The 17,980-nt window shown below is 36.0% G+C and overlaps 1 protein-coding gene across 1 annotated transcript in view; it reads right to left on the bottom strand.

Annotated features, from left to right (window-relative positions):
* CSMD3 (CUB and Sushi multiple domains 3) overlaps window positions 1–17,980 on the bottom strand; it is a 605,915-nt gene that overhangs the window by 12,574 nt on the left and 575,361 nt on the right. The window contains 8 exon segments of the mRNA XM_032696902.1: window positions 1,895–1,942; window positions 4,539–4,556; window positions 5,580–5,658; window positions 5,660–5,731; window positions 5,734–5,762; window positions 7,060–7,171; window positions 15,405–15,478; window positions 15,737–15,910. Of these exon segments, the coding sequence (XP_032552793.1) occupies window positions 1,895–1,942; window positions 4,539–4,556; window positions 5,580–5,658; window positions 5,660–5,731; window positions 5,734–5,762; window positions 7,060–7,171; window positions 15,405–15,478; window positions 15,737–15,910 (606 nt within the window).

Below are 17,980 nucleotides of genomic sequence, written 5' to 3'. Positions count from 1 at the left end.
AATGAAAGAAATGTGTTTGTACTGAAGAACAAAAGCACAACTATACCCTCATTTGTTTTTTTTCCTCAAATATGGACCTGTCTTAAAATTAAACCAACTCCATAAAAATCTAACAGCTTTAATCAGAAGTTCATATTCCTCTCCCTGTAGAATGTTGTCTATGCCAGCACAGACAGCTAGGAACATACAGCCAGCATTGAATTTTGTAGAAATTAATATCAGTTTAGATAGTCATCATTTTCATAAGCATATTTATATGACACTAGAATGGTATAAGCATTTTCTTTATTACCCAGTCACTTTTTCTAATGAAAATTTATAAAAGAAATGTTGCCTTGTCTTCAAATGCTTAAAAACATTATGAACTTCACCAGGAGAAAAAAATAAATTCTCTAATTTAAAATTAAAACCAGATAATAGTCTGCAGGGCAGAGAACAAATATGCTAAATTTTATACCTTTACATTTCACATTTATCATTATCAACCTGTAAAATTATTAATTTAAGTAATGCTATTCCAGCAACTGAAAACCCCACCAAAACACAAAAAGCCACCCATCCAGCAAAAACAAATACATGCAAATCTGTAAAATCTTAGCATGAGATTCCATTTAACCATGAAATGGAAGGTGATTTAGGATGGGTTTATTACACTTTCTAAGGTAATGTAGCAAATTTAGCCCTAAAACAATCACTATTTAAAATCAGCACTTTCGCATTATTTGTAGTACTCACACTGAGCTTAAAGGTTTGTGTGTGCACTGGCATCTCATGTCAGATAAGCACAGAAGAATATTTGCTCCTTTCTCTCTCAGAATGGTTCTAAATTCAAGACTGGGGCATACCAGAATGACCACAGTTTTCCTTCATCACAAAGACAAGTTGTCTTCCCCATGGAGGGTAAAAGAGCCTTCCTAGGTTTTTATCTGTGTATGTGTATATATATATATATATATGCATATGTTTTTTTGACAAAACATATAGATACTGGACCTGCAAACTGGTAAGGAAAGAAATTGCATGATGCAAATGGTCTGATGCTGTTGATTTGTTACCTGTCTGAAATTTATTTCCCTACTTTAGGAAAACTGATCTTGCAGTTAATTGGGGATTGCACAAAATGATGAATATTTTCTGAATGACAAAACTGATGACTACCATGCAGCTCTACATCATTGACAAACACAGTTTCGAAGTAGTGCAAAAAATTAAAAAAAAAAAAAAAAGCCCCCCAAGGGGGGCTAAGGAACTACTCTTAACTACTATTCTAAGGAACTACTCTTAAATCTTATTCATTATTGGTAGAAATTCAATAGGTTTATAATCAAAGGCTAATTTTAGTTAAGGAGACTACTCTTTTCAAAAAATCTCTTCAGTGGACAGAGAAAGGTTTCTCTAGTCAGGACATTCAAAGACAGTCTTCTTCAGCAAATCTGTTAAAACTGGAGACTTTAGGCAGAATTGAGAGATTACCTTGTGTCAACTAAAATTAACTTTTTGAAGGGCAAGTTGAAAGCTAACACCAAGTATTTAGGTAAAGCAATTTAAATTAGTAATATGTAAAAGAAGTGCAAGACTGTGAAAATGCCTGTGAAACATTTTTTAAATTATTTCTGCATCAGTAGGATAATTTCTGAATGGGTAATTGTATAGGATCTTACACAGAACAGCAACTACAGTGAAACACAACAGAAATTGTATACAGATATAATTATACCACATAAGCTAGATGAACTCAAACACTGGGGAACAATTTAAACTAATTTTTTTTAATCTAGCGCCTAATATAATGCCCTTATTCATCCTAAGCCACTCAGTCCAATCTCACTAAACTGCTCCTCATTGGTCTTTTCTATAAAAATTGTTAAAACTATATATACCTTGAAGTACTTACCACTTAGTTTGGGACTTGGTGTTCCCAAAGCTGGTCTGGGATCCTTCACTAATATTTGGAACCAGCTGTTAGAAAGAATGAATGACAAAGATAAATGAGTAGCAAAACATTACTCAGAAATGAAGACTAATTTCCATAATGGAATTTATTTGCTAAAAAACAGTTTTAGTCAGTATCAAGCCTTAGTATCAGAGGAACACTTACCACAGATTTCTTCTGTTGCCCACATTTTGTCCTAAGTCAGTCACCTGGATGCTATCAAGTAATTTGCAGTAGTCAAACAGTGCAGGGTTTCAGTTCAGAATCCACGTTTCAGAATTTACAGTCCTGGACTATGCACAAACATGTGAGATCCCTTCTAATATATCATCTAATGCCACTTATGTCACTTAGATCAGGAACTGTGAACAGTGCTTTGACTGGAAGCAAGGTAACACCAAAGAGTGAAGACACACATAACAAGGGTGCTTCAAATCATGTTTCTTTCCAGAACTTAATTATCTTCTAATAGTATGAGTGAGACATCTTGTGTTTGAGACTGAAAACCCATAGATGCTGGCTTAATCTCTTAATATTGAAAGAGAAGGTTTCTTCAAAGAATAACAACAGAAAAAAAGAAACAAAGAAGCTGTCCACAGTATCTTCAACTGCTCAGTGACAGAAGAACTGCAAGCTGGAGAATTTAATATCTTCTCTGCTTAGAGCAGGAACTCTCCCACCACTGAAGATGATGAAATAAATGCCATTAGGACAGTGTAATTTCCTGTAGATGAAGCTATTTATTTTGCTGAAACTAATTTGGATTCACTGGAACATAAAGAAGACACATAGGTCTGTCTCCTAATGTAAATACTCTCATGCAGCACTAGGCTCAATTCCTTGCTCTAATGCTGATTTCAATATTTGTATTTTAGGTCTAGGGTCTGAAACCATGCCTTTCTCTCTGATCCATACTCTAAAAAGCTACACAAGAAAGGAAACTACTTTTCCCCTGAGCGGATTATTTTTCTGCATAAAAAGGAAACTTTAGCAAGAAGGACTGAGAATATTTTTCTTGATAATAAATTTTAGTTTTTTCAAAAGGTCTTTTCTTATCATGTATGTTAAAACCATAAATAAGCAAGGGCAGGGGTTGAAATTCAACCTAAAGTGCTCATGGAGTGTTACTAGTGATTGATTAATCTCTCTTCTCTGTTTTGAAAGAAACTTACTGAATTTCACTGTACATGTTTGACCTTGAGGGCATGGTTCAATAGCATTTGCTTTCTGACTGCATTAAGTTTAGGTTAGAAATATCTGGATCATACTTGCCAATTGGGCTTTAGCATAAAAAGGCGAGTCAATCAACCTTGTCAAGTTGAATAAATTTCTAGTCAAGTTCAGAACTTAAATTTTAATACAAAATAAAATTAAATACAAATGTTACATAAAAATCCAACACTAAAACCAGTTATCTATGAAGTTTCTAGGTCAAGGTATTTTCTGAATAGGACTTCAATTTACATTTAAAGTATCAAATTCCAGTTTAATTCCCCCTAAATATCCTTTTAGAGCTCTCAGCTCCAAATACTTTATTCCTTTTCATCCATTTCCAAGTTACTTTTGTGAAGTTCACAATAAGAGATGAACAATCTGAGCCAGTGCTCTTCTCTGTTCCATAGGAGAGGGATTTCACCTCTCTGTATAGGCAAAACTGAGATTATTAAGAAATGTTTACTTTACCCAATTAGAGTTAACACTTAGCAATATGTTGCTCATTCTTAGCTTCATCCACTGCTAAGGAGCAAGAATAAAGACTTCTGATCCTAAAATTTTTAATTTCTGTAACATTTTTTCAGGACATTGGGAAACTAAGTTATATGATAATGTGGATACACTCATAGCAACTACTTAGTATTTTAAAAAGTTTCCTTACTATCAGGTAGTACAACTAATGCTACTTCTTTCAATATCATCAGCAAAAATTCTTGGATCAAAATACAAACCCATGAGTCCATTTAGCCTGCCATAACACTTTCCAAGTACTCAACAAGTAATAAGCTTCCTGGCTGCTAGCTTTCTAGTACTTTCCCAATGCTCTGCTCTATTTTCCCTCAGCACTTGCCTGGCATGTAATGCCAGGACACCTGTTTTTTTAGTAATACAAATATTCATTTCCTATTTTCCTTCCAAGTAGTAGTGTTTGTGTATAGAGGCTTTGAATGCCTCTGTAAGAGCCCTGGGGATAACTACATTTGAAACATTAGGTAACTGTAATCTGAAAAGGCCTTTAATTATTCAGAAAATCAATTCCCAAACAGGTTCCTATACTTGAGGATGTTTCTTATCGCATATGAAACCACCTTTCTCACCATGACTTGTCTATGATGTTTTCATGTCCTGCTATGACAAAGTAGGTAATAAAATTAGAAAAAAATGTTCCAAAATGTTGGAATATCAAGGGCAAAGTAGTTACATTTTGTTTTCAAGTAGCATACAGTTCCTTACATAAAAATATAAATGCTACTAAACCCTATGGTTTAGTTTCACACAGTGATTCAGATATCTTCTTGGACTTCAGGCATCCTTCTCAAATATTAGTATAGAAACACAGAATCATTTAAGTTGGAAAAGACCTCTAAGATCATCAAGTCCTATAGTTAACCTAACACTACCAAGCCCTCTTTGCTGAGAACACAGCTGCTTGCTGAGAACACAGCTGCATTGGGTAGGACACGTCTCCACGATGAAGAACTACCACCTCCCTAAGATCCTGCTTTATGGTGAACTTGCCACTGGCTGCCGCAAGAGAGGAGCCCCGAAGAGAAGACACAAGGACCTCCCTGAAACAACATCTCAGCCTCGGCCATATTGATCACCATAACTGGTCTACTCTGGCCTCCAATCGGGAGGTCTGGAGACACACCATCTGTACGCTGCTGCTTCCTTTGAGAATGCGCGCAGGATCACTCTCGAGGAGAAAAGACACGCAGAAAGAATCGTGTCTTGCCAATACCACCTAAGGAGTCTTTCTGCTGTGCCTTTTGCAACTGATTTGTCAATCTCGTATTGGCCTTTTTAGCCACCAGCGCGCTTGTAGCAAGTGTGGGTACAGCCCTTCCCAAACCTTCGTTTGCAAAGCCCAGCCATGATGGCACCAAGCCCTCTACTACATCATGTCTCTAAATGCCACACATACACATCTTTGAATACCTCCAGGAATGATGACTCCATCTCTTCCCTGGGTAGCCTAAACCTCTCCTGGTACAACTTTAGGCCATTTTCTCTCATTGCTTGTACTTTGGAAAAGAGACCAACCTTGCTACAATCTCTTTCCAGGTAGTTTAGAGAGCAATAAGGTCTCCTCTGAACCTCCTTTTCCCCAAGATAAACACCCCCAGCTCCCTCAGTCTTTCCTCATAAGACTTGTGCTCCAGATCCTTCACCACCTTCATTTCTTGCAGTGAGGGGCCCAAAGTGCACACACTATTCAAGGTGTGGTCTCACTAGTGCCAAGTACTGAGTGACCACTAAGCAGGTCACTTTGTCATAGAAGGAGATTTGGTTAGTCAAGCAGGACCTACGTTCCATAAAAACACGCTGACTGGGCCCGATCAACTTCTTGGCCTGCATATGCCAACCGCAAATAAAGAAAATTACCGAAATATGATAGATGACAGGTACAGTGGGAAACAGAAGAGCTTACCTTCACAAACTGGAACTTTCCCAGTCCATGTGCCATCAGACCTACACGCTCTGTGCTCTGAACCTCCTGCCAGGAAAAAAGCCTGGCTGACAAGTGTAAATCAATGTATAACCAAGTGAGGGAAGATCCATTCCTGCAACATTAGCATGACCTTGGGCGTTTCTGGTTGTTTACAGCTGTGAGCTACAAAGAAAAGATAAATATCCTTCAGTCAAAATGGGGAAAATATTTCTGAAAAAATAATCTATGTCCATTCTGACAGTTAATTAACAAAGTAAAAAGAAATCAATAAAAAATTACATTAACATATTTTAATTCACATTATAAGTTACTATATAAAGTATCACTATAAGCCTGTAACTACACTCTTAAACATGGACCTCTCAATTCCAAGGGACCAAGAACTGATTGAAATGCACTTGCATAAACAAAATTAATTGTCTGCATATGAGAACAGAAACAGCAAACATCATACCAGACTTAAAAGCAATCATGTCGTGTGATTTATATCACTTACGATATCTGCGTAGCATTGAATAACAGTAAATAAATGGGTCAGTTGAAAACCACTATGAAAGGTCAAGGAGAAATTGAAGGGGAGTCATAATATCAGACAGAAAAAATAATTACCATTTCTAATCTCATGTGAAGAGCCTTATATATTTAACAACCACCAGAATCTGCCAGTTATGTGTCATCTCAAGGACAGAATATCTCCAAGAGCAGAGTTCACCCTTCAACACACTGAGCTACTGATTTGCTGTTTGCTTAAGATTAACATGAGCATCAACTGAAATAATACTAATGTTGTTTTCTTCTATGGATATGTTCTCCATTCACTGAAGTGATTCTATAAGGTCAAACCATATAAGGTAAGATGACTTCCAAAAAAATACAGCTGACTAGCTGAACTGAAAAAATTAACCATGATGTTTTATATTCAGTAAACTATCACTGTTTACCAAAGTCTAAAAGATCTATGAAATGAAGGGCTACTTTCCATACTCAAGTAAGATTTCTCTCTATTTCAGATTCAAAAATTTCCAATTGCCAACTCATTTTCCCCCTTTTGAAATGCCATGACTCCTCAGTTGAGAAACAGTTCAAACTCTTTGGTAGAACTGACTTTAATTATATGCTTTCCTATATATTTTAGAATAGGGTTTTCCAATATGTCCTGTTCTCATTACCTCCTCTATGCATTGGAAGGGTTGCACTCTCTTAGATAGAAACTGACTGTGGATGAAGACCTGCTTATTTTCTCTTTTTTTTTTTATTTTTTATTTCTATAGTGTATTGTATAAAAATTCACTCACAAAATCATATTTCTAGCTGTTGTAAGCTAGTAATGCAAATTTCTATTAACTTTCAATTAATAAATCATATAGAATAAATTAACTTTATAACAATGTTACTGCAACTAAATAGTCTAGATTAAATTAAAAAAAAAAGATAGGAAAAAATTCTACCATTTACTTACGTATGCATTCTGGCTGGATTCCACTCCATGTAAGATCAGGAAGGCATGTTCGTGTTGTTGAACCATGGAGAAGGTGTCCTTTTTTACACTGAAATTGAACAACATTTCCCACCTGTTGAAAAGTAGAAAACACAGTACTATTGTTATGAGGAACTATCAGTTGAGATTTTGTTTCCAAATTTGATCTCTCCTTCACATAACACATACTTGATGAGTTGTGATTCTCTTTCTGTAGAAAGTAAATTAATTTCAAAGAGCATTTTGATAGGAAATAAAAAAATTCTCAGTAAAATTACTCTCTCCTCAAACCGATAATCCCCTCTGGAAGAAAATCAAAACCTCGTCTTCTGTGGTGTCTCTGGTGTGTTGCTTTGGGCCTTGAACAGTTGAGGCCTTGTGACTTTAGAAACAAAGTTTATGGCAGCTTTCTAACTCTGGACCAAGGAGGAGACAGTTAGGTAAAATTGTAGCAAACTGTGGAACTCCCAGAGCTGAAATGAGCATTAGATTCTACAGGATTTTGCTGAACTAGACCACCCCGTTGTGGAATGCTTGATATTCACAAGTTATAATGAGAAATATTGATTAGAACAGATAGGGCTGGTCAACAACACTGTCTCCTGCTTCAGAAATTATAATGTTCCCATAATATTTTAATTTTGTTTTTTTGGTGACAGGAGATAAAAAATAACTGCTCTTTATACCACATAGATAATAGAAACTGGAACACAAGTACACTACAATTATAATAGCAATTTATCTGAGATACTTTTTAATTATTATTCTTATTATGGATATGTGTTGCATAAAAAGGAAAATAGAATTCTTACAGTTTCGGAACAAATAATCAATATTCCAAATAAAATGGAATAACCTGTTAAGGATGTCCAGTCACGGTAAAATTGATGAAAATGCAAATACTACCTAGTTTTTATCAAAAGCAAGGAAATTAGATTACAAGGGTATCATTCAGAGAGCAGTTTATTACATACTGTGAGTGGTTAACTCAAATATTACGGTGCACAGATCGTATCTACTGTTCTGCAGTGACCTGTGTTAATATATTTATCAACTCATGTTTAAACAAGAAGTTGAAACATTTAAACTATCTGTGACAGCCCATTTATGGTTCTGGTTTGGGTTTGGGTTTTTTCATTATTTTGTTTAAATGCATAATACTTTATTCAGACTGATGCTCAAAAGTAAAATGTGGATTCTTTCATGATACTTTAGTCCTGGAAAATGGCATTTCACTGATACAAGTATTCATTTGAAACTTTATAATGCTGTTCCATTTCAGCTCAAGCTGCTCATCAGAATGAAATTTAATAATAACCCATGAACTACACATAGTAGCTCATCAACAGAGGATGTGATTTAAAATTCATTTCCCTTTTTTTGCTCTTTTCTCTGCTCACTGGACTATGTAATTACTTTTAAAAGATTTTGAAGAAAATATGCTAAATCACTTGCATGATTAAGCACAAAGTAGTAAATGCTACAGGTTTTAGAAAGTTGCACCAAATAGGTATAGAAGTATTTTGTTTTTGTTTTGTTTTCTGATAAAGAACTTAGTTAAAACAACCACCAAAAATATCTTATTTACAAAAGTACTAGCCTTATGAAAGATGTGTTCATGTGACTACATCAGTGGAAAAGGGAAGGGTTAAAGACATCATTTATCTGGACTTCTGTAAGGCCTTTTCACGGTCCCCCACAACATCCTTCTCTCTAAATTGGAGAGAGATGGATTCAATGAGTGGACTTTTAGATGGATAAGAAGTGATTGCACTGTTGCCTCCAGAGGGTAGTGGTCAATGACTCAGAGTCATAATGAACATCAGTGACAAGTGGTGTCCCTCAAGGGTCTGTACTGGGACCAATATTATTTAATATCTCCATTAATAACATAGATGAAGGGATTGAGTGAACTCTCAGCAAATTTACAGATGACACTAAGCTGAGTGGTGTGATTGACACTCCTGAAGAACAGGATGTCATCCAGAGGGACCTGGACAAGCCTGAGAAGTGGGTCCAGAGGAATTTCATGAGGTTTTATCAGAGAAAGTGAAAGGTGCTGCATCTGGGTCAGGGCAACCCCCAGTACTGATACAAGCTGAGGGATGAATAGATCAAGAGCAGCCCTTCCAAGAAGGACTTGGGAGTACTGACGGATGAGAGGCTGGACACGAGCTGGCAATCAGCACTTACAGCCCAGAAGCCAATTGCATCCTGGGCTACATCAAAAGCAGCGTGGGCAGCAGGTCAAGGGAGGTGATTCTGTCCCTCTACTCTGCTCTGGTGAGACCCTACCTGGAGTGCTGCATTCAACTGTGGAGCCCTTAGCAGAGAAAGATATGGATCTGTTGGAATGAGTTCAGAGGAGAGCCACCCACATGATATGTGTAGGAGCATCTCTCATACAAGGAAAGGCTGAGAGAATTGGGTTTGTTCAGCCTGGAAAAAAGAAGGCTTCAGCGTGACCTAACTGCAGCCTTCCAGTACCTGAAGGGAACCTACAAGGTTTTTACAAGAGCATGAAGTCACAGGACAAGGGGGAATGGCTTCAAACCGAAAGAGAGTAGGTTTATATTAGATATTAGGAGGAAATTCTTTGTTGTGAGGATTGTGAGGCACTGGAAAGGTTTTCCAGAGAAGTTGCTGATTCCCCATCCCTGGAAATGCTCAAGTTGAGGATGGAAGGGGCTCTGAGCAGCCTGGTCTAGTGAAAGGTGTCCCTGTCCAGAGCAGGTGGGCTGAAAGTAAATATCTTTAAGGTCCCTTCAAACCCAAACTATTCCATCATTCTATGATTCTATGATTTTATTAATCTATGATTTCACAAGAAACACAACCGTTATATGTGTAAGCCTCAAAGTAGCACCAAAAAAGCAACAGTTGCCCAAGGGATGTTTTAAAGTTGCTGTCATTCAAGACAATGAATAAATGAGAAAAAAATTGCAAGCAATATGTAATAATTATATATTATATTAATTATTTAGTTTATGTATAATAATTATTAAACAAAAAAGTAATTTTAAAATATTTCATGAAGTCTGTTTTGCAATTTTTGTATCGGAGACACCAGGTGGCACTACAATACAGGATTCTATGCTCTTAAAAGATTCCCAGCCTTGAGATTTTCTGATTTGTTTTAATTTTTTGTTCTACAGCTTGAATAGAAGCATTAGTACTCTGGTGTTAGGGAAGAACTGTTCTACATGCAACAGTGTTTGCATCCAGTCCCCAAAAAATTTTCCTTGTATAACGCTTGATCCTATCCTAGCTTTTTCTGTAGTGTCAGTTATGGTTTGGATATTCCCCTATCAACATTGCTAACTTTTTTTTACAAAAACCCAAAGACCATATATTTGTTATTCTTGAACAGGAGAAATAGCAATCTGAGAAGAAAATGCATAAATATCAACCTGCATCTGGTTATACAGTATCCCAGATAATTTTTCACCAAATAATATCATAATAATGTATAAGAATTACCAAAATAATAATAAGCTATTATCTTTATTATTTCTTATATGTCTTGTAGGAATAGAAGATACTTCTGTTATGAGTTACTCTACAATCAAGGTTTTCCTTAGATTTCCGTTTACCAGAGATTCTGAAGATACTCTAACAAACTTCTTCAACTCCAGCAATTCGTGTTAAAAGATTGAGAAGCTAAAGGAATGTCAGTTATTTCTATTCACTAACTTTTAGCATCACATTTTAAGTGAATGAAAACACACCTCATTAAGTCTTTGCTATGTCTATAGTTTGGTAGCCCAGTACTAGATAATTGCCATTATTAGTTACAGGGTTTTGAGTTACCAAGACTTCTAAGCAGAGGCTTGTCAGGCTTCGTTTGTCTGAAAGTGTCTTGAACTGTTTGGAATTTTGTATTTGGTTTTGGCTTTTTTTTTTTTAAACTCGATTTAGCTGTAAAACCCAATTTTACTGTGATCAGTAAATGGTTGTGATCAGTAAATGGCTATGACTAGTTTTTATGCTTTTCTTGATCTTTGTAATGGTACAACCACAGTTTTACTGCTATTGATAGCAGTAAAAAAAAGAATCTACCATGTACAGAATGAGGTATTTCCCATTAATGTGATGTGGTACAGAGAAATACAGGCCTGGTGCTGGAATGATAGCAAAGCCCTTGAGAAATGGAGACAAAGGGATGCTGTGAAGAAGACTACAGGTGTGACTACGATAAGAGAAGCAACACAGGCTTGGCCCTGGAGAACTCATTGCTGTGAACAACTCACTCACGATCACTGGACAGAATCAGGTTTCAGGAGTAAAAAAAGAAGTATCTAACATAGGTGAAATGTATCTTATTGTGTAAATTGAAATATAGTGTGGGGTTACAGTGTCAGTGGTGTGCAAAAAAAGGAAAAATCACGTTCTTGCCAGTGAAGCACTCCAGACTGTGACACTAAACTACCTCACTGACACCAGAGACCTCAGGACCATGAGCAGCAGAAGAAACCAGGAAAATTACGTGGTGTCTGATAAGGCTTAAATTATGTTTTTATTGATGCAGTGATGGTGCCAACTCTGCTAATGGAGACAGTTATACTGTGGTAGTAGAGCATTTCTCTTGGAATTTTATCCTACAATTCAATCAACACTGAAGATTTTATAAGCATTACATTAACAGAAGCAGATTATTTGCAAGGTTGCTCAACATCTGCAGATCAAGTTTCATACGGCATTTCATAAAATAGAAATCAAGAGCTAGTACAGGGCTACCACTACTGTAATGTGTCTATTTTCCTTTCTAAATTCAGACAACCCTTTTGCTCAATTTAGGCCTTAATGTAGGGAAAAATAGCTGAATTTCTAAAAAAAACATATATTGGAAAAATATGAGAAGAAATAAATCTTACATATTTGACTGACTGCTCTGAGCAGTCCTAAACTGCTTCTTCAGTTCAGTAGTATCTTGTGTTACAATAGCTCATGATGAAAGTGCTATAAGCAATTTTCTATGTTACCAGCAATATAGCCAAAGAAATATTTCAAATCCAACAGTTTCTTTCCAAGGAGCAATTTATTTTCCAGATTACAGTTGAAGTCAGTATTCACTGAGTTCTAAAGGTATTTTGTCTCCATTGTGACACACTGTTAAGGTAGATCTGTCAAATAAAAAATGCTAGATGGAAGTTAACATCCTAGAAGTATGTATTCATAAAAATTAAAGCAGGTGATGCTACTAATTTACATGCCATGCCCCATATCCAAGGAGCACTAAATTGGTATTTTGATGTCATTTGAACACACAGGAACGTGATCTGCTTCTGCCCGAAGAATTCAATACTGAACAATAAAATCCATACAAAATTCTGTTGCCTCTTTTTCTACAAAATCCTCATTTAATAGTTGAAACACCATTCAAATGTGACACGGTGATATTTGTGCTTTTGTTAGTGTAGGTTCCAGGAGGTCAGGTTTAGATACACCTTTAAGTCAAGCCAGGAATTGTGTTGTGGTTGCCTGAACTTTCAAAACTCGATTTATTTTTATTTTTTAAATGGGACAGAGACATAAATTTAAACCTTGACAATTAAGTCAATTAAGTGACCCTATGAATATTAGTTGAAATATGAAGTATTTAAGAGAGTCAAACAAACAAACAAACCAAACAACAACAACCAAACAAACAAAAAGAAAACCAAACCCAAACCAAAACAAAAAAAACCCAACAAAAACCCCAAAAAAACCCAAAAACCCCCAAAATAAACAAAACCCTCAACAAAAACAAAAAACAAAAAACAAACCCAAACAAACAAAACAAAAACCTCCTCGCCCTGTGCTGGTCAGAAAACTATCGTATATTCAGCAATAACAACTCCTTATTACGCATTTGCCAATTGCAAATGCAACATTTTGCTTAATTTTATGTAAGTTCTTTTGGTCTGCTGTTTTAAATGGTAGATAATTGGATCTATCAGACAAATGAAAATCACAGCCATCTCATCTTTAGTATTTTGGAACAATTTAGAATTATTCTTTACCTTTCTGCTATGGATAAAAGCAAAAGTCACTATTATCCCATTCATGCAGGAAGTTAATTATAGCATATAAATTAATTTATAATATTTTTGTGGTTTAAATGAATCATAACATTATAGTATATATGATAATGCAATTTCTTTTTGGGATCTATGGACAATAACTTGTCTAGAAGCAATCATTTTCACTGTTGTTTTGCAGCTTCATTTTTGATGATGATACTTTTACCCTGTTCTGTATTAACTAAGCAATCTTACTTAAATAACCAGAAATTAGATGTTTAGTTACTACACGTGAGTGTGAGAAAAAGTTGCTGGCTAGGTAAGAAGACTATAGCTCATATAGTTTAAATATGCTAGGCACTAACCTTACAGCTGTTTACAATTTATTTTTTTCTAGAATTTACAAGGTTGTACATTCTGAGAAGAGGTACACTTCTTTTAGAAATGATTTGTCAATTAACATTTTGCCTGATATTTTCATGCTCTCTGTAAATGATGCTTTTACTCACAACTACAACTACACAACAAATGAGAAAGACTGCACTAGCTTTGTCAAGGCGAGAAAGCTCACTAATATGCAAGTGAAACTGTGACGATAAAATCATAGAAAATGGTCATTACGATGATTTATTTTTTATATAGTTGAATAAAGAGTTGCCCTCTAGCATAATATTGTATTATAACCAAAGGAAGTTAACCTTAGACTATTCCTGCGTATTCTATCTTGGCATGAAACAGCACTCCAGTCCCTAAAGAAAACTGAGACAATTTTATTTTCACTTGCATATGATTGTGATCTAGCACAATCTGAAAACCTAAATATTGCTAAAATAATCACTAAACAGGAGTAGCACTGCATAATGGCCACCAAAAGGGATAAACCAAAGAAATTTTTAGCCATGGAACTTTGAAAAGTCTTTAGCTACAATCCTTGCTCTTAAAAACTAACTACATTTTGTAAATTTGTTTAAATTTCACTCGACCCTTTCTTGCATTTCTAGCAATCTGCAGATTTTATTCTCCTGCTATTAGACAGGCACCTCATACATCTGTTGAGCTGCTACTGTACTCTTCTGTCCAGTCCTTCTCATAGATCTAGAGCTTTCTACCCTGACATCAAACATGGATGTAGCAGGATAGAATAGGCTCTCTCTTTGTTTGCAAAATTCCTAGCAAATAATAGAGTGCATTTTTGCATCTGTAAACCATTCACTCATGAAAATGTCTCACTGACATGACTGTTTCGTGCGAACTGGAAAATAAGAAGTTCAAAATCATTTTCAATTTTATAATTCTTTTTCCAACAGAAACATATGCAAACATCATTTGCTACAACACAGCCTTGTAGAAAACGTGGCCAACAGTCTCCTGGGATGCATCAGGAAGAGCATTGAAGCAGGTCAAGGGAAGTGCTTCTTCCTCTCTGCTCAGCCCTGGTGAGACACAAATGAGTGCTGGGTCCATTGCTGGGCTTGCCAGTGCCAGAGAGACATGGACAGTACTATATTGAGTCAAGTGATGGGCCACAAAGGTGATTAAGGGGCTAGAGCATCTGGAACACAAGGAGTAGGTGAAAGAGCTGGGATTATCCAGTCTGTAAAAAATCTGGGGGCAGGACAGGCAACAGTGATAGATTTTTCTTCAGTGGTGCCCAATGACAGGAAATAAGGAAATAAGTAGAAATTCAAACATAGGCAATTCTCTTCAAGAAAAATATGTTCATTTTCACTCTAAGGGTGATCAACTTGTAATAGATTGCCCAGACACACTGTCAAGACTCCATCCTTGGAAATATTCAAAACCACCTGGACACAGCCCTGATAAACCTGTTCTAGCAGATCCTACTTTGAGAAGGAGGGTTGGACTAGGAGGTTTCCAGAGGTGTCCAACAGCTTCCATGACTCTGTAATTCATTTGTGGTTCCAAAACCAGTGTATCAACACAATTGTTCTCAGGAAAATAAAAATTCTGCTTTTTAGAGTACATCTGCATTAGCAATTTGGCACACAGTATACACATTTTTAAGCAGAAAAAACCTAATTGAAATTTTAGGGAGTGCTTATATATATGGCAGGAGATACTGAAGGAGACACTGAAAGCCTTCAAGGCTTCAAGCAGAATTTGATCACCAGTTTTTCATGTAGCAAATTGCTAATACGGACACAAGGTCAGTGTAATCCAACAGCGAGAAATAAGGAAACAGCAACACTGCAGCAAAGAGCTCTTACACAAGAAGTTTCTGAACCTATAACCAGAAGCTTCTAGACTTTGAGGTAGTATAAAAGTATTTTAATGTGGAAGTTAGTAAAAAATAGTATACTCTACCTGATAGCCAAATGTGTTGTTTTGTGACCCATGTCTTGGGACTCCTGGATTTTCACATGCTGTGCGAGTAGGTTCTTAAAAAAAATTACAATACATTAAAGACAAAACAAATTACAGCATTTTAATTAAATACATGAATGTATCACAACATTAACCTTGTTCAACAACATGCAATAAGTCAACACAGAGACAAAAATAAAGTGACCTGATTCTTACAGAGTACAGAATAACTCCAGGTTAATTTAAAATAACTGAAAACTCCTAGATTGAGTTCCTTATCTAGAAAAGGAATAAGCATTTAAAAAAATTTCAGTACATGAGTTTAACCATACCTATACATCGAGGAGAAGACCCACTCCACGTGCCGTCTGCTTGGCAAATCCTGGTGCTGGAGCCAACCAAAACAAAAGAAGGATTGCAGCTGAAAGAGACTTCTGACTGATAGATGAAGCTTTTGCCTTCTCTTTTCCCTTGAGCAGGTACTCCAGGGTCACCACAAAACTTTGCTGTGAAAAAAAGATATGATAGAAATGGAATATGTCATTAATTAAAAAACATAAAATTAATATTTAGCTGAACACAGTCAGGCAATTACTCCAAATTTTATATTTATTTTATTAAACACAGATCAAATATGGAAACACTTCATAGGAGTTCAGAGAGACTAGATAGCCAATCTTTAGTCTGTCTGATTGCAGTAGGTTTGCTAGTTGTTCAAAATGCCTTCGTAGTGGGCTTGGCCAATACCTGAAACTTTATAAACAAGTTGACAACTTGTTTATTAATGTCCAAACATCCACAATTCACCTCTGCCCCAAACCACATCAATCTGCCAGTCTACAGAAAGCAATCAGAGATTATACAAAACATTCTCAATCTCCCCTCCCCTCCTCCTTTCTGACATCTACCCAGTGCTGAACGTTTTTGTACAATTAAAATATTTGTGAGATAGATTTTAGGAATTGTGAAGTCTTGCTTTCTCATCCTTCATTGAAAGGTAAGGCTTGGTATGTATGGAAGTACAACACTTGAAAGTTAGTACAGCTAACAATAATAAAATTTAAAAAACTAACATACATGTTAAAGAAACTTCTGCAACAATTTAAAAATCAAATACTAGTAAACTGTTATTAGACAGGGTAAATTTCACTGATAAAAACCTATTTTTAAATTGATATTTTTACTTTATACCTATCACCTGAAGAGTCCCTATGTCTATAACATGTCATAACTCAGTAAATGTGCTGGTGGCAAATTTACTGGCCTTCTCTGGTATAAAGTACTGATTATTGTCAGAAGTTGGATTTTGAATAATTGATCCAGGAAATTAAATCAGTTATGGTAAACTCTGGGTCATCAGACTATATTATTTCCTGACACACTACGGATTCCAATATTGTGGAGTCTAATTTCATATCAAACATAAAATACTGTAATAGTCATTAAAAAACCTAACTTGTATGTGTGCAATGATGTATTTCTAAAAGGCATGCTGTACAGATAGTGGAATTTTGTGCTTCATCTTTCTCTTCTATGAACAAAATTTATATTACATCTCTCAAGCAACAACCATCAAAATGTATTTCTAATATCTCTATCTTTGTCACCTATGTTTTAACCTATGTTTTCCAAATGACCCTCTCACATGAAATGCTCCTGCTCTTTCTCTACCACTGGCACTGACTGTATAGGAAACCCATATAGTTCACAAACACTGGTGAAAAAAAAAATGTAGCATACCAGAACCTATCATTTGGAGATAGTGCCATGCAGTGTACCTCATTGTATGAATGACAGATCATGGTTGTAGTATGCTTTCACTAGAAAATTCTGTGTCTTAATTTGAAAATACATGAAACACTCATAAATTTTTAACACAGTGGCTTGAAATTGTCCCCTAAACAGTTCTTTGCATCAATGAAGTAGCAATTCTCAAGGGAAAAACCATTCTAGCATTCAAAAATAGGGGTTTCATAAATTTATTCATTTTTTCTAAACTAGGTAAAATCCACCACTTAGTTGTCAGTCAACTTTACCTAGTTATTGAATAACTACTGAATATCTGCCGTTTATATAGGTAACCATGGAAACCAGACATCATGGTAAAACACAGCCATTTTCCTCTGATATTGGAACAGAGGACTACAGAACAAAATAAAGTTGCAGCAAACTGGAAGTTCTATAAGTGTTTCCACTCCCAATGGAACTATTTTCACAAGGACTCTGGGAGCCTTTAACAAGGCAGGACCATGGAGCTCTGACACTGAGAGCTCTGACACTGAGACTGGGTGCAATGAACAATATTTGTAATGTTCCTACATGCAACATATGCAGCATGAGGAACAAGTAAGAGGAGCTAGAAGCCTTGACTCAATCCCAGAAATATGACATCCTTGGCATAACCAAAACCTAGTGGGATGAGTACTGTGACTAGTGTGCCAGGATGGAGGGTTACACACTCTTCAGGAGGGATAAGCAAGGCAGGTGAGGTGGGAGACTATGGGGGGCGGAGGGGTTGTGGAACTTGCAGTTGATTATGTGTCATGGTTTAGGAATGGTACACTCCAATTAAATGC

This window comes from Chiroxiphia lanceolata, chromosome 1, assembly GCF_009829145.1.
Source record: "Chiroxiphia lanceolata isolate bChiLan1 chromosome 1, bChiLan1.pri, whole genome shotgun sequence".
Lineage (NCBI taxonomy): Eukaryota > Metazoa > Chordata > Aves > Passeriformes > Pipridae > Chiroxiphia > Chiroxiphia lanceolata.
This window is presented reverse-complemented; position numbering and strand designations above follow the sequence as displayed.